Genomic DNA, 22,652 nt, shown 5'->3' with positions numbered 1-22,652 from the left:
ACGCAAAGACCATCTGTTGTCATACATTTCTGAGAATATTTTGTATTTTTCTATTAGTAATACAATAGGGAGTATAATCAATGTATGCCCAAAAAACATTACTTGGATTTGCAGTTCAGTTAATTGCAAAGTAAAAATTTAGGTATACATAGAAATCTATATAAATATTGTATTTAAAAAATCTTCATGACGTCCTGCAGTACAGAAAAAATTTAAAAATTAGTGATGGAACCAACTAATGAGTTGAAAAACCATCTCATATTCAACCAGTATTATGAAAATATTTCTGTTTTATAAACTTTTTACTTATTCCAGTTCTTCTGTATGACTGTATCATTTAGAAAAATATTGTGAATTTTCAACTTAAAATTTTCTAAAGGAAGTAAGTACTAACCAATGTTGAATTATCTGTTTCAAGACATGATGAAAGATACAAAAATATATATAGGCTTATGAAAAAAATATATTGTAACATCAAATATTTCTGCTACCACACTGATTTAGCTAAGAGTTAAGATAGAAAGTTATGTCTTTCGAATAAGGTTGAAAATTTAACCACATTGCCAGTACATTTTGGTACATGTCACTCACACTCCTTCAGCACAATAAAATCTTAAAATGATCCATAAATATCTAGCAAATTTGTCTACATACCTAACTTGAATTTTTTTTCCAATCGAACAACGTGTAGATCCTATAGTTATGGGTGCCAAATTTGATCACCAAAAAAAGCTACATGTTCTTTTCTAGTAAAATCTGAAAATAAACTCGCAAAATCAGACGTATAAATAAAAAATACGTAGCCACATCTAAAAATAGTGGTAAAATCGGATAACATGTTGATATTATCACCCAAGTTATTTTTTAACAATATTATGTAAAGAAGGCAAGATAAATATAAAATAAAGTATTAGTATTTAATCGCTTAATTAAAAATAATAATTATTAATTATAGTAAAATACCTACTAAAATATAAAATAAAAATAATTTTGATGTTTCAAAAAAACATGTTATAGAATAAAGAAAACAGCAGCTTCTGTTAAATTAATCCTATTATATTATTATTATAATCCTAATATCTTGATAAAAAATACAAAAACATACAAATAATGTGGTCACTCAACTGTTTGAGCGGTAAAAAAATGTAAATTGTAAATTTTTTTGTAAATTTACTTTACCGGTAAAATTTTACATGGTAAATTTACATTTTACAATGCTCACATCACTAATTTGTATACATAATATGATAAATTTATTCTGTTGCCTAGTCTGATTGCATTTTCAAAGAACGTTGGTCACATTAGTGTCATATGATCATTTTTCTCCTGATAACCTTATATAAATTTTTGATTTTTCTGGCATATTCTTATCAACAACTACCTACCTAGTATTGTAGTACTACCTACTCAATAGTCAATACTATATTTCTATAATATTTTTTTCCAAAAACTTTTTCTTTTTAAATAAGGTGTTTTTGAAAAATTAAAAAAATGAATGTTATTCGAAGATTTTATAGTAGCAAATCGGTGGATACCCCCAGTGGTCAATCTAGTGAAACTGGTGGTGTATTACCTATAGATTTGGAAGGAAGACATAGATTTGTAAGACAACGACTTACTAACATGACCGATGAAGAAAGAGCTTTCCGTAGAAAATTCTTACACGATCAACACCTGTCTCCTGATGAACCAGTTGTTGTCCCTGAAATCTACTATGAGTTGAACAATCCAATTAGACGTGCATTCAGAGTCCCTATGAATATATTTCAAGATATATTGACTCCAAGGATTGTAAGTATACTAAACTGTTTTCACTAACTATAAAAATTAAACTAAAAGGTAAAAACCTATTTATAATGTTTTATTTATGTGTATATATACGTATATATGTGTATATATGTGCATATATTTGTGTACAACATGAATTCAGTTATTATTGAGTTGACAGTATTTTTAAAATTAGACAATTAGTGGGGACAGTAAAATGTTTATTACTTATTAGTTTACTATGTACACTTCAATAATATATTATATAATTTTTTTAATTACCATACTAATACAATGTTTTTATCATAATATGCATTAAGATAATTAGCATAAATGTATTTTAGTCTTTTCTTGCCATTTTGAACTTGACGATTCAAAAATATTAGTGCAATCAAAATTCTTCGCTTGGCCTAAGTTTTAAATTTATAGTCATTTAAATTTCACCAATATACCATTTCTTACACACACATCTGTATACAAGTGCAAGATAGAAAACATAGTATAATTAATCAAATTTTATATCTTAAATACGTGCATATGTAATGCTGAAGATGATAATGCAATCAGAATTTGGTTTCAATAGGTCATTTATTCTTAATAGTCTCGGTATTCAATTTGTGACAGATCAGCACTACTATATATGTTACCAAAATATTATTAACCTTAGAGCACACACATTATGGTCAAAACGACCGGGCTTTTAGAATTTTGTTCATTGCTTCAAAAATATGAAATATTAATTTAACCCAACCTAGGGACCTTCTAATAAGATGATAAACTAAAATTAGATACAACTCCCAATTGAATACAATTTGTTGTCTGTACTATAGAAGGGTTCAAAGTTCATTATCTATTCAAAAAAACCGTCTAAAAGACTGTGTGCGTATACTATGATATAACCTTATATTATGTAATAACATTCTTATGAAAGTTTAATTTGTTTATATAAGTATCAATAAAAGCATTTGAAAATTTTTATTTATTTTAAAACAATAAAATAATGATTATTTCAATTTATCGAGTTTTAATTAATATGTTTCAATATACGGTCAAAAAAACCGTGTTCATAGAATCTTGTGAATATTTTTAATGCGTGTAATCTAGGGTTAAATTTTAAATACTTAACATTTTTGTAACATTGTGTCCAGGGCCCCAATTAGGGGCGTACAATTACACCGGACGGCTATAGTTTTTAGGAGCAGTAGTAAAGAAGTACAAAATGTTGAATAAATTCTGATAATCATGATGGAAAGAAAATCAATATTGATATAATAATATTAATTTCTTAAAAAAAATAATTTATTATAATATAAGTTATGATTTACATCATTTCTGTGAAGTGTAAATAAGTTTGTTATTATACTTTATATAGGGTATATAATATAATATATATTATATTGGAGTACTTAAGTTGTTTTAATATTATTATTGTTTAATTATGAAATGTTAAAATTCATAACTTTTTTTTTGTTTCATTAAATTATTCCTGTTTTATAAAATTTAAAAGTAATTATATTAAAGTGTATATTTTTTATTTTCACGGGGAGAGGAGGACAAATACCCAAGTATATCTTCCTAAAATACGCCCTAGAGAAAGGGGCAGTGAACGATTTAATTTTTACCGGGTGCCAAAATCTTAAATGCGACCCTAATTGTGTTCTAAATTTAATTTATTTAATGAACAGTTGTTAACCCTTTAACAAAAGATAGAGACATCATAAATAGTTACAAGTTAAATCTGACTGACTACAATATACACAATACTAATCAAAATTTTCAAAAAAATAAAATTAATAATTAATAATTAACTAAACAAAACTATTATTATAAGTTACAATAAGTATATTATATAAGATAAATAATTTTTTTTTTTATAATAGCTATTAGTATAAAACTATGATAGCTCAACATTTAGATAAATAATTTACATGTTGCAATTTGTTAATGCATAATAAACATTCAATTTAAATAATAATAATAATAATAGCCAAATAATAATTCAATTTTTATGTATACTACATTAATAATAATCGATTTTATTATTTTTATTGTTTAGGGTGAAAGAGCTGCTTTCAATGTTCGGTTTTTAACAAGCAAATTATTGATGGGAATCAGTATTGTTTATATTGGAGCATACTACGTTCTTTACAATACAAATGTAAGTTTTATTTTAAGTTTTAGAAATTTCTGTTTTTAAATTTTTATAGCATGTACTACATTTGTTGACCAATATCAATACAAGTAAATTGTTTTTTTATTTTTATATATTCTTTAGTCGACCTCGTGCACTTCGTTGTTTGTTAAAAATGCTAATTCTCTAATATGATTCAAATTTTACCCAATATTAAGTTTGTTATTTAACGGTTTAATGGTGTTTAAAACAAAAGACATTTTCATGGACCATTTTGATTCTCAAAAAACGTGTGCAAGCACCACTTAGAAAAGCAAATTTTCCCAATGACCAAGGGAGACACGGATCCATTTTTATACATAGAAAATATTCTTTTAAGTGTTTTGATTCTCAATTGAATATAATGTTTTTTTTTAACATAATTATTTTATAAAGTTAGTTTCACAGCTAGATTGGTTGTTATGTCTTAAAGTTGAGCTCATTCCAACTCTGTAACTCTTCTAAACTTGAAGGTAGATGGTGATTAGTAAATAATACGATAATTACAGCAGCCAATCAGAATGTGATATAAGAATCACTAAGGGCCTATATTACAATTAGTTAAACCACTAATTCAGCCAGTAAAATCAGTAACCGAAGTTTAAACTGATTGTAAAACGGACACTCTAGACACAATAGACAATGTAGCTGTAAAACCAGCTTAGCCTTAACTTATACAATATAATAAATACCTAAAATATTTTTATTAAAAAAATATACATAAATAATTAATAATTGTGAATATCCCTAATGACTATTGCCATTAAAATTTTATTTTTATTTGAAGAATTGGGAGAGGAAGTCAGGATGGAGAATACATGAGTCTCGTTCTCAATGTGTACCAGGAGATCCAGGTTTTCCAAAAGTTTCAGATCGGACTCTACCCAAACATTATGCCGACAGAGGATTCAGCAGTTCACCAATATAATAAAACAATAAAGTTGTTTTTATTATTTCGTTGCTTATTAATTATATAAATGAGATATAAATGTAGAAAATATATAAATAAATAATTTACATGTATTTACATGTTGTTTTATTTACAATGTAATTATAAATTATACAAAAAAAAACAAATAAATAAATTATCTATTAGTCTACATATCAACAGAATTAAACTCTAAAATGTTTGGTAAACCGTTTTTATTTATTTTATAGGAATAAACCATGATTCTTCTAGCTAAAAACATTCTACTAATGTAATCCTGAAACAAATAGGTACATTACATTTACCAATAAATTTTATTAATGACACAATATTTTGTACACACACATATATTTTAAAACTTAAAAAAAATTACTTACATCTATATTTCCATGTAAAATAAGTAAATTATATTTTCTTTTAAGACTGTCAATATTTTCATAAGAAACTCCCATATCTTTACGTTTAATACTATTTTTCGGGTTTACTAAAATAGTTCTGCCACATAATAATGCTGGTTCTAGGGCTAATAAATTAACTTCTACCTATAGTAATAAATATACATTAGTAATACTATTATTGTAATAATTATTAATTGTTAGGCATTAAAATAAGTATGTACTTACATCTACTAAACAATCATTTTTACTTATGTCCAACATAATAATTACAAGATCAGCATATACACTGGACAGTGTAGACAGTGCTGATTTTACACTTGGTGCCTTGTGCACTTGAATCTTTGAAACATGATTGTTTTCATGATACTCAATTAATGCATCTGTTATTTGAGTGCTCCAATTGGTATTACCAATCATCTAATCAATAAAAATTGTTTTACATTTTTATTTTACTCGTATATATTCCAAAATACAATCATAATAAAATTACTTAATTAAAATTTAAGTCTTACGAGTATGGAAAAAGGGTGTTTAGTCGCTGCTTTTGCACTACATTTAAAAACTTTTTGTTCGTTTTTGTCTGACCAAGAAGATGAGCTACTTGCTGCCATGATAATATCGTTATAAATAAACCAATACTGAAAATCCAAAATACCATAAGGTAAAAATAAATGTAGTAGGTAGATTGTAATAAATGTATTTCTTTTGTACTTACTTGGGAGTTCAGATGTACTCTAACAATTAATTGTATAGATTCAAGAATTTAAGTTATATCAATAAAGTTAACTGATCATATCATAATATAAAATAATCATTATATTCCAAAGTATTTAACAATAAATTATTAAAAATATTGAATTAAATAATTTATTTATTTAAATATACTATATTATAATTTTAGAGATATCTATAATCTCCGTGCGACAGTTTTAAATGTTAATCTGAAAACAAATCAACAAAATTCGAAATTTCGAAACGTTTACGTTAGAGTTGCATGAATGTAATCTAATTTAATTTCATATCTAATATCGCCATTATGGCGGGTTCCACTAACACGTTTACACGTACGTGCATAAATAATAGAACTATAGAAGACAATATTGAATATATTTTAATGACAAAAAATTTTGACTTCGAACAGTTTTCAAAAAGTTTCAACTGGTTACTTTGGTAACTATGGTTATATTGTATATGGTTGTTGATAATTATTAATACGGTATTATTAACGGTATACAAAGGACCATAGACCTATTAACTACTATGGACCGCGCATAGAGAGAGAAATCATATTAAGCAAAAGAGACAGAGCTAGCCGTTGGAAATCATGGAAAAAAATTTTTTTACTCCATGATAAATTTTGTTATCAATGTTATCATATCTTTATTATCTATAACTGACAACCGGCGTTTTAAAAATTTAAATCTTTAAACTTTGAAGCTTGAACCGACTTTTGAATATTTCTTAAGGGTTCACCTCTAACTTTGAATTGTACATTTTAACAGTTATTTTAAGCACTGTTTTATACAAAAACCATGGTGCAATATTGCAATGTAAAAGGCTGTAATACAAATCAAGACAAGGAATTAAGATGCACAAGTATTTTTAATTTTTTTTATTAAATATTTAAATGTAAAAACATTAAATATCAATAAAATGAATTATAAATAATAAATATTAGTATTTTATAAAAAATTATACATTTTTTAATCAAGATTACCAAAAAATGAAGATCTTCGATCAAAATGGATTGCAGCAATTAGTCATCATGACTTAAGATTTAAGATACTTAAATCATTTTCTGTTTGTGAGCTTCATTTTAGAAGTGAAGATTACCATATACCTTTTACTAGCATAAGTAATACAGTACAATTAAAAAAAGATGCAGTACCATCTATTTTTAATAAAAAATGGTAATAATTAATAAAACTAGGTATTAATTTTAATAACAATTCTCAATTTTTCATTGCATTATTATAGATAGTTTGATATTATTGCCTTGTACTGATCCGTCGACACCTACCCTTAATATGGTTGAAGTCATTGATGATAATTTTTCATATAATGAAAATATACAAGGAAATGATCACAAACTTAGTACACCAAGTACTTCTCATGCTCAACCATCAGATCAGTGTATTGCGTATTATGATGTTTCAAAATCACCTAAAAATAATGATTTAATTGACAATGACGATTCATTTATAACTACACCAACAAGTTCAAAAAGGTAAACACATAACCATAATATACTCAGTTTTATACATTAAACAGGCAGGTAGTGAAACAATAAGTACAACTGTATGTGTTACTTTCTCACAGAAAAAGAAAAGTTTTTTGGGGAGATTTTAAAACTGTGGACGATATTGAAACTCCTGATAGTAGGTTAAAGTACTGGCATGCATCACAGAATGTTATTACAGAACAAAAAAAAACAATTACATCATTGCGCCAAATAAATGAAAATTTGATGAAACAGGTGAAAACTCTAAATAATTTAATTGATCATCTAAAAAATGATAAAAAAATTATTTCTGACAATTGCTTTTCAGTTATTAAGGTTAGTAAAATATTAATTGATAATTAATCTATGTAAAATATTAATGTTGCCAATGTTGGTGTGGTTTATGTTTCATGTTTCGGAGTAATGGATTGGGATGTTAGGATTTCAATAATTATTCAGCAAATATAGAAAAATGGCAAAATTGTATGTTTACAATTATAACAAATATTGAACATTAGAAGAATGTAGTGTACCAGTTGTGAATTATATTTGAATTAATTTTTTATTAAGACTGTGAATTATTAAATTGTTCTATTATTGCCTGTGAATTTTATTAATTAAAATATATGATTTATTTTAAATTATATGTAGCTTACTTGTCTTAATTTCATTGTAATAGGAGAGTTTGCCTGTTGTTGAGAGTGAACTTGTTATGAAACAGCTTAATATGACATCCAATAGTAAAATTACACCAGAATCGCGTACATTTGCAGTGACTCTTCACTTTTATTCACCTGCAGCCTATAATTATGTTAGAGATTCATTCAACAAAACTTTGCCTCATCCCAGCACCATACGAAAGTGGTATACTACTGTTGATGGTACTCCTGGTTTTACTCATGAATGTTTGAAGGCGGTTGAAATTAAAGTTAAGAAAATGAAAGAAAAAAATTAAAAATTAATTTGTGGACTAATTATAGATGAAATGTGTATTAGAGAAGATGTTCATTTTAATGGCTCTCGATTGCAAGGGTATATAAATTTTGGTCAAGGATCTGAAGACTCTGACAGTTTACCTATGGCTAAAGAGGCATTAGTGTTTTTAGTAGTAGCTCTAAACTCTAATTGGAAAGTTCCTGTTGGATATTTTTTGACAAATAGTTTAACTGCCCAAGAAAAAGCAAATTTAGTAACAACATGCCTACAAAATTTAAATGATGTTGGAGTCATTATAAAAACCCTGACATTTGATGGAGCAGCATCAAATATATCCATGGCAAAATACTTAGGCGTAGATTTAAGTAGTAACTTAGAACCAACATTTCAACACCCTTCAACGCTAGAAAATGTTCATATTTATTTAGATGCTGCTCATATGCTTAAATTAGTCCGGAACACTTTAGGAGACTGGCGTGTTCTGAAAAATCAAAGCAATGGTTTAATAAATTGGAAATTGTTCATAAATTTAGTTGATCTTCAAGAGAATGGTGGCTTACATTTGGCAACCAAAATAAGACGAAGACATGTTATGAACCACAGCGGCGTATTTAGGATTTTGTCCAGGGGGGGGATATAAGTTGGAAAACATAATTTCCTTGACGGTGGTGGGGGGTACACTTACCAATGTTATTAAACTTACTAGTAAAAAAAATACCAAGGGGGGGAGGGGGATCTATCCCCCATATCCCCCCCCCGTAAATATGCCACTGATGAACCACAAAGAGAAGATGAGGGTGAGCTTGGCCGCACATACTTTTAGCGCAAGTGTAGCTGATGCACTAACATTCTGTGAAGGAAAAAAGTATCCTGGTTTTGAAAATAGTGGGCCAACAATAGAATTTTGTAAATATATGAATAATATTTTCGATTTTTTAAATACCAGAAATTTTCTTGGGAAAGTCAAATATAAAAGACCTGTATATATTGAACAAGAAAATGAGATTAATGAATTTATTAATGATGCTATTAAATACATAGAATCTTTAAAAGATTTCAATAACACTCCAGTTATTGATTCAAGAAGAAAAACTGGATTTAGAGGTCTTATAGTTTGTTTAAAAAGCACTAGAAATTTATTTTATGATATAATTCAGACTAAACAACTTGATTTTATTCTTACTTATAAGATGTCACAGGACCACATTGAAATGTTATTCTCAGCAATTAGGCCCAAAGGTGGTTTTAATAACAACCCTTCAGCAGCACAATTTGAAGCGGCATACAAAAAACTGTTGATACACACTAATTTATCTGTTTCAAAGGAAGCAAATTGTATACCACAAGATTCAACTAATATTCTGTATGTATCAAGTGTCCTAAAAAAAAAACCAGATAATTTTTTAGATGTTCTGTGTGTAGAGGAAGAAGAAAATATTGGAGTTGAATATGACATACTTGACTATTCCCCAGGGTTAGACTATAAACACAGTGTGATTGAACATATCGCTGGATTTGTATCAAAAAAAATTATGAAGTTTTTTAACTGTATGGAATGCAAAGAAGTAGTAATTAATAAAAATGATAGTAAAACTTATACATTAATAGATATAAAAAATAGAGGAGGTCTAACTAAGCCGTCAGAAGATGTTATAAAATTATGTGAAATAGCAGAAAAAGTATTCATGTCAAGGATTCATAGTACATTGAATTCTCACAAAAATCCAATTGACTTTTTAGTTGTAAAAGTGATGTCGAATATCAATATAAATGAATATTTTAAAAGTTTGTCCGACCACATTTATACTCAGTCTCCAATCAACAATCATTTATTGCAATTAATTAAAATAATATCAAAACATTATTTAACCATTCGACTACATCATTACAATAATGAGTTAATAAAACCAAAAACTAGAATCCCCGATCACACTTAACAAAATTAATAACTTTTCAACACCAATAACCAACATTGTATTTTTATATATTAATATTTATTTTGTAAAATTTAGAGGTTGTGTTGATTTTTTAACATTTGAATTACCTATTTTTTATACAAGCTGACCCACTTGACCATATATTATTTATATTATAAAATTGTAAATTATTTTTTTTATTCATGAATGAACCTTTCACAAAGAATATGTGGATAATTATTAAAAAATTTAACAAAAATATACAACCAATAATATATTATTTATTTTGAACAATATGGAACTCATATTATATACTAATGTATGAATATTAGTATTATTTTTTGTTATTATTTAACCTCCTAGAGTTGAATAAATTGTTTGTTAGGAAACATTTAGAACTTATAATTTAATTTAGGTACTATGCATTAAAATTATACTTACATGACACGGTGATGTTCCTATTTAGTTTTTGAACAAATTACAATTTCAACTATAATTTGAAATACTTCATCCCAGTTGTATTTATCAACCATTTAGTTTATAATTCTAATTATGTACTGATAATATATTATACTATTATAGTCATGCAATATTACGTTTATGTATATATATATATTTTTATAATCTAATCAAACACGTCATAGTAAATGAATTACAAACATGTTTTTACTAATATGAAAAGTTAGGTAGCTTCTTTTATGGTGTAAATATTTTTTTCTATTTCACTGTGTTCAGGCGTTAATATTATTAGTGAACTAAACTCTTGTATAATTATTAATTAGAATTTTCAAATTGAGAAGTATTTTAGAAGAATAGCAAACGATTAATGAATTCAATTTTGTAGTATCATTTACATTAAATGAAGTTATAATCTGTAGGAAAGGGTGGAAGGTTAAAATATTAACTTGAATCAACAATAATTAATATTGTTAATGTTTTAAAAGTAGTTATTATAAATATCTCATAATTATAATACTTTTAAATTTTGTGATTTTTCAAACTGCATTTTTTTATTAATCTTAATGTTTTTACCAAACCGTACATTGTAAAAGTACAAACAGTGTGTGGATCACTAGTAGTTGTAGTACTCCGGTTTTGCACCACAACTGAATACACTCTGGTAAACAAGTGGGTGTATAATATTACTATGATAATGGAAATGAATAGACAATGATATTTTTAATCACTTATCATATCCTGGTGTTCAAATAATAACTAGTAGTAATCCAATAATCAAAAGTAATAAAATCTAGGATGATAAAAATGGCAGAGTTTTAGTCGAAAATTGTGGATTAGGAGTATTGGAACAAAATGAAATATCTGATAATGCAATGGCTGGTGTATGGATATAAACAGACTCGAACACAACGCTTAAATGAAATAAAATCTGATGGTAGAGGTGGTGGAATTTGTATATCCGATGATGGAAAAGTTATTCAAGAAGAAAATGAAATATTCAAAAACTCTCAAACTGGTGTTTTAATTTCATTTTTTACTGTTTTTAATATTAAAAACCTATGTGTTATATTTATCATGAAAAATGTATAAAAAATTATTTTTATTGATATTTCAAAATCAAATTTTAACGATAAAATTGATAATTATAAACTCGATTCTAGTATAATGAAACACTCTTATTTATAATAACTTAATAAATCTCAGAATCAATTATAAAAATGCAGATAATAAAATAAAATAAGAATATGATACAGAAAGTTCATAATTATAAAAAATAATATGAAAACTAAAAATTGTTAGTATTAATAATTTTTATTACACGCGATTTAATAAAAATATAGTAGAAATAAAGTCTATGAGATTTGACATCGTTTCCGTGCTTTAAATGCTCCTGCGGGGTTTGAAGTTTAAATCACTGCATTCTAACTACGGCTGACAAACTTAATATTGAGACTCGAGTAGCAAAAAACTATCCGCGCGTAGGCGGAGTATGCGGGTGACAACTAGTACTATATAATTACCTATCATAACTGCGTAACTATTATATTATATCAATAATATAAAAATAATAAATATAATAAAAAATTTTTATAATTAAAATGTATATAATAGATTAAAGTATAAAAAACAAAGGAAAGAAATATTTATATGAACAATTTTAGCTTATAACTACATTTTTTTTCTTAACATCAATATATATATATATATTATGTTCATGCTATAAATCTGAAAATAAAAAAACCAATTAATGTAAATCCCACAGTTAACTATTATAAATAGTCATTATGGTTATTAGCTTTGTAGTAATAAATATATTATAATCTATCATCTATGTTATAATATTCGTCGTCCATCGATTGTCGTTTCACGATCAACGGACGACGAATAGTCAGTTTTTCTCCGGCGTCCGTTGCGGTTGCATCGTCGAGTTAAATTATTACTTGTGCTTTTAATAATTATTATATTTTGTATTTTATGTTTCGCGTCGGCGAGCAGTGTTATTATTTGTTTATTGACTATTAATATAATTTGTATTTTACTGTGATTAATTAAGTAAATTATTATAACCTATATCGCCCTACAAATTCAGAAGTGAGATTCTTTTTATTTTATTGTATTGTGCGTGATCATCAAATCTAAATTTTATTCCGAAAAGAAATCAACTCGTATCGTTGTAGTTATATGATGAATATTGTGAATTTGGATTCTAACGCAGATTCAATGCGGTTGTTGCGAAACGGAAAAATCCTCCAGTCAAGTAACGCCGGTGAAGGGGGGGGGGGGCAAGCAGTGAGAGCGTGCCTAATCTGCAGAATTTTAATATAAAACAAACATTTACTTCTTTAACTTTAAATATTAAACTAAAATAACTGTACAACATTTTTGATGTATTTATATGACATTAATGGGTACTACTAATTTCATGCTATAAATCTGAAAATAAAAATAACAATTAATGTAAATCCCACAGTTAACTATTATAAATAGTCATTACGGTTATTAGCTTATACCTTATTCTTTAAAACAATGTTTTAATTTTTTAAATTCTCTTAAACATTTGTTTAGATTATTATTGTGTTTTTCAGCACATTTGATAAATTTAATAATTTCTTGTTCGCACTTGTTGTTACCTTCATATTTTGATGCAACTTTTTCCTAATAATAAGTAAATTATTATTATAAATAATATATTATTTATAAATTTTTAAATTATTATACATACAACTAATACTTTTGTGGTCTCGGCCACGATGATTTTAACAATATCCTTAGCCAGTGGTCGTCCTGTATCAGTAGTTTCCATATTTTTTTAATATGATTGCCTAAAATATTAATAACATTGTTATTAACACGAAAAAATAATTTTTTATAATAAAAATAGTCGTTTATTTATTATTAATAGCAACGATTGATAACAGTTTTATTTCAGCCATATATATATATATATAATATATTATTGATATATTATAGTATCAAACTATTAAATAATATGTTAAAATATATACTTTAAATAAACCTAGTGTTCGAGCACGGACGCGACGTATCTTATCGCAGCGCCGTGTCGGACGGGGAAGCTCCGCGATAAAATTGCTTTCCCCCCTCCCCCTTCTGCCATCCATCACTGGATTGCTGGCCGTCGGCTATCTGTCGCGGGCCAAAAAACTGTGTCTTCTCCAGGCGATCGAGCTTGACGCATCGTCGCGTCCGCTCACCGCCTTGCGCTGTGTTCGCCCGTTACGGTAGAGTTTGCCGTGACTGTGGGTGTTGTACGTCTTTTGTTCTACGGTCGAGCCGGATAGGTGTCCGTCTCGTGCCGCCCGCTAGGTGACAAAACATCGTGGTTTGCTCGGCCTTTTATTGCCGCGTTTTAAGCCTTTGGCTATATCCACTATGTTTGCGGCATTGTTGCGCCCATCACAATCTCCGCCGGACGTGGATAGTGTGTGTTATCCCTTGGCGCCGTTATTGTCAAGTTTCGTGGTGGACATCAATACGTGTCCCGTGTGCCGCCATTCATCGTCTGCAAAATCTGAGTGGATGGAACACCACCAACGTGTGCAGCTCCCAGGCCAGTAACGTTATTTTTTTATGTTGTATATTATCTACTGAATATTATATTCACTACGGTGATGCTGTAATTTATTTATTAAGCATATATATATATATATATATATATACGTATTGTTTTTTTTTGTATATTATTATCTTACTGGGGCGCCTCTGATTGTACTATTGTATGTATTTGTTATTATAGTGAAATATTATATTTCATTTATTATTATTATTATTGTAATATCTTGGGTCTCCTTCCTTTTCCCATCACCCCGCGAGTTGTTGCCGCCAACCGCTTTATTCGTAGGAGCGGCTTCGGCGCAAACATTTTGGTAGCAGAGCGTGGTTATCCGACCTCACTGGGGGGGTTCGGTAGCGGTGTGTTTTGGGAGTTATATATTTGTTGTGCCCTGATATTTTGGGTATCGAGTACGGTGCTTGGAGGTTCACCAGAGGTTGCCAATTTAGTATTCAGGTGTATTTGTTGACCGGTCTTCCCGTTGGTGAATATACTATTTAGAGCCCAATTTTTTTGTATGTAGGTACTTACTGCTGTGTAATGCGCGCCTATAAATTGGATAGCTGATATTATTTATTATATGTTTTAGTTAACTGCACCGGTCAGTGTTGCAATCAGCTCTTATTATATACTTTAATAATTTGTATGTAGGTAATCACGCTGGTCGCTATCTGGATATCTTCGATATATCCCAAGTGTCGTGAGATAGTACGTACACGCGCCGGCTGCTATTCTTGATATCGTCGATATATCTATATTATAACTAATTAGTCGAGTCGGTCGCGGTGCTGAGTTACATCAGTTGTGCAAATAACGAAATTGTGCCGGTCGTTGAATTGATATCGCCGATATATCGAATTATTATTATTATTATTCACGCCGGTCGTTTTATATTGTTATATTTTTTCCATAAGTATATTTTATGACATTTTGATTATAGTTATTATTATAGTATACTGATTAAACTTATATTGTCCGATCACGCCAGTTGATTACTGTGTCGTATTGTCGTGGCTCGTGAATCAGTTTGTAACAGGGACTGAGACCTTAATGGTGTTAATGGTTTAGGTAAGGGTTCGGGTCTTAAAAATATTTTTTTAGGGGTTTAGGTTAAATTTCGGAATTTTATGAATTTTTTTAAAGGTTTCGGTTCCAACCGGTTTTTAACCGGTACATAGGTACATTATGTTTTCAAACTAAAATTGTTAATACAATAATACATGAATATAGGTATACTACTGTTTAGTGTATACAGTATGTTACATTCATTTAGGTACAAACTACTGAGAAAGTTTATATTGAAACCCCATGAGAACCTGTTTCATTATTAAATATAAGTACACACTTTACACTTACAGTTGATAATAATTTATAGTTGCATTTTAACAAAATTATTCAATTGGCACAATTAACAAATACTGGTAAAATACTTGTTCATTTATTCAAGATCAAATGTTGTTAGGATTTATATACATTTTAAAATAAAGTAGATAGTTTAGGTTTTGAATATTTAAATCCATTATTTTTATTGACAGTAAATAAAACTAATTTAATAATATATATTACATGAACTTAATTACTTTCTTTTACGTTTTAAACCTGACATTGAATCAATTGTATTATGGTCATCTTCTATAATATCTTCTTTAATGTTTGGAGATTCATGTTTCTCAGTACTAAAACATTAATAAAAATAAAAATATAACATTAAATTCATATTATAGGTACTACAAATATTTTTACCTTTTTTTCATATTATATTCATTTTCAACTTTATCGAACAATCTGTTTGTACGTACTACGTACTAACAATTGGTCTTCTAGGTTTTAGGAATTTATATTACTTCTATACGGTGACAAAATGAATTTAAGGCCTGAGAATTATAGACGTTCAACACTGACTTGAGTTGATGGAACTGATAGTAAAATGTCTATTTGTCTAAACTATTTCAGTCTTAAAGAGCTACCTACAGTAAATAATGTATTTTTTTCTTTGCCATCATAAGTTATAATTTCACATATTTACATAACCAATAGTTCGTTTTAAATAAAATAGTTTGAATACCATTACTTTGAAATTGAGTAAATATTTTTCTAAATAAAATCCGGCCCTGTATAAATCTGAAAATAAAAATAACAATTAATGTAAATCCCACAGTTAACTATTATAAATAGTCATTACGGTTATTAGCTTAATAAGGTATTATTCTTTATAACAATGTTTTAATTTTTTAAATTCTCTTAAACATTTGTTTAGATTATTATTGTGTTTTTCAGCACATTTGATAAATTTAATAATTTCTTGTTCGCACTTGTTGTTACCTTCATATTTTGATGCAACTTTTTCCTAATAATAAGTAAATTATTATTATAAATAATATATTATTTATAAATTTTTAAATTATTATACATACAGCTAAAATCTTGACGGTTTCCTCAACAATAATTTTCACTACGTCTTTGGGTTTTAAGGAATCCGCGTCCATCTTTTTTGAATATGATTGCCTAAAATATTAATAACATTGTTACTAACACGAAAAAATAATTTTTTATAATAAAAATAGTCGTTTATTTATTATTAATAGCAACGATTGATAACAGTTTTATTTCAGCCATATATATATATATATATATACAGGGCCGGATTTACTTAAAAGGCGCCTCTAGGCTAATAAAACACAAACGCCCCTACTCCTTGGAACATGATTTATTCAATAAGAGTTGAGTGCCCCCTCCTAATTAATTTACTAATTTTATGGTTATACAAAAATGTATATGTAATGAATTAAATTATAATTTTATTTAAGTCAACCTAAAAAAATAAGTCTTACATTTTTGTTAAGTAAGATACTAGACCAGAAGGGCAAAAAAAATACATTTTATTATGACGACAGAAAAAAAATTATTCTTAATATATTTTATTAAATAAAAAAATGATCAAAATAATTAATAAACAAATAATTAATGCATTTTTATTTCATCCATAATACTTATTAATTAATAATATTTATATTTGACGCTTTCTTGACTTAGTTGCTGCAAACGTATTTATTAAGTCATCAAAGTTCATAGATTCTAGTAATTCTGAATTCGCACTAAATGACGCCAAACTAGATACCTTTGTATCTGAAATGGAATTACTTAGATAATTTTTAATTTTCTTTAAAATACTAAACGATCTTTCACCAGTTGCATTTGATGGAATGATGGTTAGATACATTTTTAAAGCAGTGTCTAAATTTGGAAACGTTGGAATAATTTTTTTTTCTCTTAAAATTTTCAAAAACATGCCGGGAGATTTTTTTATCTGACTCCTTTATTTCAATCTTATTTAAAAATTGCTTGAAATGTAAACATTCCTCATACAACTCATCGTCTAGGTCATTAGAATATTTTTCAACTAATCTTTTAGTTCTTTCTTTTAATATTTCCGGGCATATAAATAACAAGTCTGATAAAAAATTAAATAGACTACCAAGTTCAGTGTAAGCTTTTGATCTTTCTGATAATTCTAGGACCAGTTTGTCAATTATCACGAAAAATTTATTTATTTTCATAGCTTCTTTTCCTTCTAAAATGACTTCATTTGAAGTATCTACAAAAAAAAAAAAAAATTTCACCATCCACAGCTTAGCGCCCCCCAAGTAGTGGCGCCCCTAGGCTATAGCCTAGGTAGCCTAGTCCTAAATCCGGCCCTGTATATATATATTATAAATTTGTTTTTCCCTATTAGTTAAACATTCAACCAATTTTTCAGAAAATGAAGTATTACATTTTTTAGTTTGAATTTTACACAAAATCCAGCCTCCATAAAAATCGGATAATGTAAACTGCTCATTTTGGAACTTTTTGGTACATATTTTTGATGGTAACAAAGCTTTTGAAATAACTTCAGTTTGATTCCATTCTGAATTATTTAAACATACTTTTTTAAATGATGAATCATTTGCTGCCATATTCTGTATAAAGAATTTAAGATATTTGACTCTTTCCAACATATCCAACGTTGAATGCCAACGAGTTAGACAGTCAAGTATGGGAGACTTTAATTTTTCTTTTTTTATTATGTATAAGTATGTTTGGTTTCGAAGTTTTTTAACCAATGACCGAACTTTTAATACTTATTTAATAGTTTTTCAATTCCATGATCTTTCAAACTGTCCAACACAGCCAACTGTAAGGTATGAGCCACACATCGTACACCTAAAAATCAAAATTAACATATTTATACATATTTATTTTTTTCAAAGGTTTTTAATTTTTCTAAATATAAATTTCATGTTTTTTTTGTAAAAGAGTATTTTGAGAAAATCAACCTGTAAATATTGAACTGTTGTCTCTAATGTTTTGAAATGATTGAATTTCATTCAATATATTTTCAGTTTGTTCATAATCATAATCTAGACAATAGGTATTTTCTTCTGTATTTTCAGCAAGCAACTCGATGATTTGGTCTTCATCAAGATCAACATTATTTTCTGTACATGTTTCACTGTTCACGCTTTAAATTATAACACAAATTATAAACTTATATTTAAATACATGTATGTGTATATACAGATGTATATATATAATCATTCAATAGGAATTAAAGAATATTAATCTTCATTTAATTTATGTAAACAATTAAAATTTAAGGTTTAATTTATAGCACATATGCCATATACATATTACATATTTACCTGCAAACAGAGCTGCTATCATCAATATCGACAATATCCAACAAAGTTGGTTCACCATTATTTTCTGATGTACTAGCTGATTCTTTTGTGAACTGTTGTAATTCTGAAATATCTTTTTCAATCAAGCTCACAGCTTTTAACATATTAGCCGACACAACTGGAGAAATCCAGCAATAATTTGCGTGTAATCTGCACACACACACATAACTGGAGAAATCCAAAAATAAAATTCGCGTGTACTCAACACACACATACACATTCTCTGTTCTCTCAAAAAATCGCGTATAACACACCACACACACACAAATACACACTTACTGTGGTACCTCGAAAAAAATCGTGTATAATCAACACACACACAACTGAAAAAAAATTCGCGTGTACTCAACGCACACAACTGTAGAAATCCAAAAAAAATTTCGCGTGTACTTAACACACACACTGATCACTCGAAAAATCGTGTATAATCAAAACACACACACACACAACACACACACACACACACCACACACACACACACAGAAAGCCGTAGATTAACGAGCCACGAGTTGGGCGCCACTTTGTCGTATACGCCGATTACTCGGACGTATACCAAAATAAAGTTAAACACAAAATAACGCAAAATAACTTTATTTAAACACGATGTCCGGTGGTGATCGAGTCACACGATCACCACCACTGACCCCCTTTGCTGTCTTAGCCATCTCACTTATATATTACACTTACAGTCGAATTACTATCGATTGTTCTACATTTTTCTATTACTACGTTAAATTTACAATTATAGACACTATGATTATTGTGTAATTGTTATTTTAACCCGATTAGTAAATTATTAAACAAATTTATTTACATTTCTTATTATTATATCTTGCTTACTATGCTAACTGTAATATAAAGTTTACTGGCACCGAATTGCACAATTGTTATTTTAACCTATTTCTGTGAATAATTAACTATTGCTTAACTTATTGAATTTTACTGTTTTACTTATTGTTTTGTCGCCGCGGCAAATCTTACGATATAGGGCAGTTGTTTGCCGCGACTCGCGTGGACAAGATAAATTTGGCTACCAAAATAATTACAATAATCAATTATGTTCCTGTATATATATATTAATATGACACTGTCACATTGTCACACGAGGTTATAATTATAATATAATAACACAGGGCCCCGGAATAATAATAATAATGAAGTATAAATAAATAAATAAATAATACAAATAATAATACTACAAAATTATAATATCTAATATACACAGTTTTTTAACTTACCAGAAAGTATACAATTTATATATATAAAAAGAAAAAAAAGACGACCTGATTCCGGCGGTGGGTCGATCCGACGATCCAATTTGGTAGTCTTCACTTGTACGGTGAAATGTTATGAATAGTTTAACGAAGTAGGTAGGTATTATGATCGTATCTTATATAGAGAATACGGCCACGTGTTTTCAAGATTAATTCGAATTGAACTTCAATTTATTTTATTAAACTTTATTTATTGCTTCGTCGGCTTAAATTTTGAAATCTCATCGGTATATAAATTATAATGAACTGATAATAACTCTTATAATATAAGAAAACTAATTACTAATAACTCTTATAGTTAATTTTTTCAATAATAAATTAATAAATAAATAATATTGTCCGTGGTTACGAAAAATATTATAACTTAGCCCCATTGTCAGATGTTATGGTATAAATTTGATCATGTTCAATATTGTATTTTTTTAAGACATTTAAAATAATTTCTTTTAAATAAAAACCTAAAATACCTATAGGTAATATAAATGTTATCTATTTATTTATTTGTATAGTTAAAAATTATTTACATTAAGCTTAAGTGAAACGCATAACAATTAATATTAATATTTAATTTATACCTGTATGTGATTGAGTAAGCTCAATTAAGGCAAGAGTTCTGAGCTTGATATAATCACCCACAATGTATTGTATATTAATTCCCAAAAATGATCGATTTAGTTTCGTCACAGCATCAAGTTTTAATGATATTAGTTTTGCTTTGGTAAAAGCTTCAGTACGAATTTCTTTTTGTATGGCTAATGATTCTTCATGTACATACTGCCTATGAATTATAAATAATATTTAATAAATAAAACATTTTCAAAAATTTATGTAAAACATTATCTTACTTAATAGTATTTAAATTTATACCTAGCCACTTTTTTATCTAAACCATCTAAAATTGGATTTATAATTTTTTTGAAACCACTATCATTTAGTACACTATATGGCCGCCCATTTACAGTGACTAAATCTACACAGGCGCTGATTAATGTATGCATATTAATGTTAACTTTAACTTCAGGTATAGAAAAATAAAAAAGTTTTTCGTGTGCTTTGATAACAGATGTGTTAATTTGGTAGAAGATTTTTTTATATCTGTATCTTTAACAAACATCTCTTCATATACATCCTGGTGGGAACTCAGGTGTCTTTTCAAATTTGTCCCATGCTTTCCCTTAAAACAATATACAAACTAAATTAATCAAAATATATTATTTAAACGTTTCATAAGTAATCTGCTACAAAGCTACACGTACAAGTGCAGAAACAACTTGAATATTACATAGTTAACTACCATTTTAATATTATTTTAATTATTTTGTCAATGATTTTAAACTTAAATTAAAATTAAATGAACATAAAATGTTTAAGTGTAAGTGTAAGTACTTACTTTTATTTTTCCATTGCAACTTTTACATACTGACTCGTTAGATTTCTTATCGTACACAAAATATTTATAAACGCATGACACGGTATGACGTCCCATAATTTTAATTTAATACTTTTCAAATTTCAACTAATAAAATAAAAGAAGACTGCGTGTTCTTGCGACTAAACAGCAAATAAAGCAAATACACCACTATCCACTGGGCACCGATATTCGATAATAATTTATAAGTCACGATATAATATACTGTGTTTGACGTGTAGATATCAGATATGTAATAAAAATAAATACTTCAAAATCCCAGTGTAATTTTTATAATTGTAAAAATAACTTATGTGTCCGTAGAAATTATCCGTTATCGTGTAACATATACATGATGTATATTTATATTCCATAGACAATATTATTATATACATTGGTCGATGGACCATCATTGTCGGCCGCCAACATACGGGCGTCGCGGCCGGAAAAAACATTGCGTAAATATTATATATAATAAAAAATATAATTATTGTTTCTACATAATATATTTTTAGTTTAAAGAGTAATTTCTTTCGACTTTAATAGGAACTTGAAAACAGTAAAAGACCTTAAAAAGACCGGTATTCTTTTGGTATTATTTAAAGGTTTCGGTATTGGTTAGAGTCTATTAAAAATATAAAATACAGGTAACGGTTATTTTCGGTCCTTTAATTTACGCTAGGTTTTAGGTTCCGTAACCGGTTCTTTTCGATCCGGTCTCAGTCCCTGGTTTGTAACGACATTTATTTATTATTTTATTCAGGTATAGTCTTCCTAAGACGTGTATGGTTGCGTCCGCCACCATGGCCGAAGACGAGGAGCGTCTCCGCGGTATTACGAGGGTGTTAAAATTGAATATCGTGAAGCGTGCGACCGTGATAGC

The 22,652-nt window shown here is 27.9% G+C and overlaps 5 protein-coding genes and 1 long non-coding RNA gene across 10 annotated transcripts; 2 read left to right on the top strand and 4 right to left on the bottom strand.

Annotated features, from left to right (window-relative positions):
- Positions 1-1,383: 1,383 nt before the first annotated feature.
- Positions 1,384-4,960, top strand: LOC114126724 (uncharacterized). The gene is made up of 3 exons (XM_027990728.2): positions 1,384-1,791; positions 3,824-3,925; positions 4,725-4,960. Exons 1-3 carry the CDS (start codon positions 1,492-1,494, stop codon positions 4,863-4,865), a joined length of 543 nt encoding a protein of 180 aa, XP_027846529.1. The 5' UTR covers positions 1,384-1,491; the 3' UTR covers positions 4,866-4,960.
- LOC114126723 (uncharacterized) lies at positions 4,940-6,371 on the bottom strand. 2 transcript variants are annotated; one of them, XM_027990727.2, is made up of 5 exons: positions 5,979-6,371; positions 5,776-5,901; positions 5,489-5,680; positions 5,243-5,407; positions 4,940-5,142 (listed from the first exon to the last, which is right to left on the bottom strand). In XM_027990727.2, the coding sequence occupies exons 2-5, from the start codon at positions 5,872-5,874 to the stop codon at positions 5,035-5,037; spliced, it is 564 nt and encodes a 187-aa protein (XP_027846528.1). In that variant the 5' UTR covers positions 5,875-5,901; positions 5,979-6,371; the 3' UTR covers positions 4,940-5,034. The 2 variants fall into 2 exon arrangements, with proteins under 2 accessions (XP_027846528.1, XP_050054096.1); XM_050198139.1 differs by lacking the exon at positions 5,979-6,371 and having other exon boundaries at positions 5,754-5,889.
- Positions 6,372-7,026: 655 nt separating this feature from the next.
- On the top strand, positions 7,027-8,127 carry LOC114126727 (uncharacterized). Its single transcript, XM_027990731.2, has 3 exons — positions 7,027-7,173; positions 7,241-7,490; positions 7,583-8,127. Exons 1-3 carry the CDS (start codon positions 7,143-7,145, stop codon positions 7,845-7,847), a joined length of 546 nt encoding a protein of 181 aa, XP_027846532.2. The 5' UTR covers positions 7,027-7,142; the 3' UTR covers positions 7,848-8,127.
- On the bottom strand, positions 7,283-11,189 carry LOC126549319 (uncharacterized). Of its 4 annotated transcripts, XR_007603466.1 has the most exons (6): positions 10,778-11,187; positions 9,879-9,966; positions 9,604-9,799; positions 8,981-9,398; positions 8,141-8,901; positions 7,283-7,426 (listed from the first exon to the last, which is right to left on the bottom strand). It is a non-coding gene; the product is annotated as an uncharacterized LOC126549319 (long non-coding RNA). The 4 variants fall into 4 exon arrangements; XR_007603465.1 differs by having other exon boundaries at positions 8,141-9,398; positions 10,778-11,189; XR_007603467.1 differs by having other exon boundaries at positions 8,141-9,270.
- Positions 11,190-16,779: 5,590 nt separating this feature from the next.
- On the bottom strand, positions 16,780-19,335 carry LOC126549318 (uncharacterized). Its single transcript, XM_050198141.1, has 4 exons — positions 19,049-19,335; positions 18,683-18,867; positions 18,293-18,569; positions 16,780-16,871 (listed from the first exon to the last, which is right to left on the bottom strand). The coding sequence occupies exons 1-3, from the start codon at positions 19,189-19,191 to the stop codon at positions 18,481-18,483; spliced, it is 417 nt and encodes a 138-aa protein (XP_050054098.1). The 5' UTR covers positions 19,192-19,335; the 3' UTR covers positions 16,780-16,871; positions 18,293-18,480.
- An 894-nt stretch (positions 19,336-20,229) lies between these two features.
- Positions 20,230-21,891, bottom strand: LOC126549317 (uncharacterized). Its single transcript, XM_050198140.1, has 4 exons — positions 21,752-21,891; positions 21,229-21,535; positions 20,937-21,139; positions 20,230-20,819 (listed from the first exon to the last, which is right to left on the bottom strand). Exons 2-4 carry the CDS (start codon positions 21,357-21,359, stop codon positions 20,719-20,721), a joined length of 435 nt encoding a protein of 144 aa, XP_050054097.1. The 5' UTR covers positions 21,360-21,535; positions 21,752-21,891; the 3' UTR covers positions 20,230-20,718.
- Positions 21,892-22,652: the final 761 nt, after the last annotated feature.

This window comes from Aphis gossypii, chromosome 1 (assembly GCF_020184175.1).
Source record: "Aphis gossypii isolate Hap1 chromosome 1, ASM2018417v2, whole genome shotgun sequence".
NCBI classification, from domain to species: Eukaryota; Metazoa; Arthropoda; class Insecta; order Hemiptera; family Aphididae; genus Aphis; species Aphis gossypii.
This window is presented reverse-complemented; position numbering and strand designations above follow the sequence as displayed.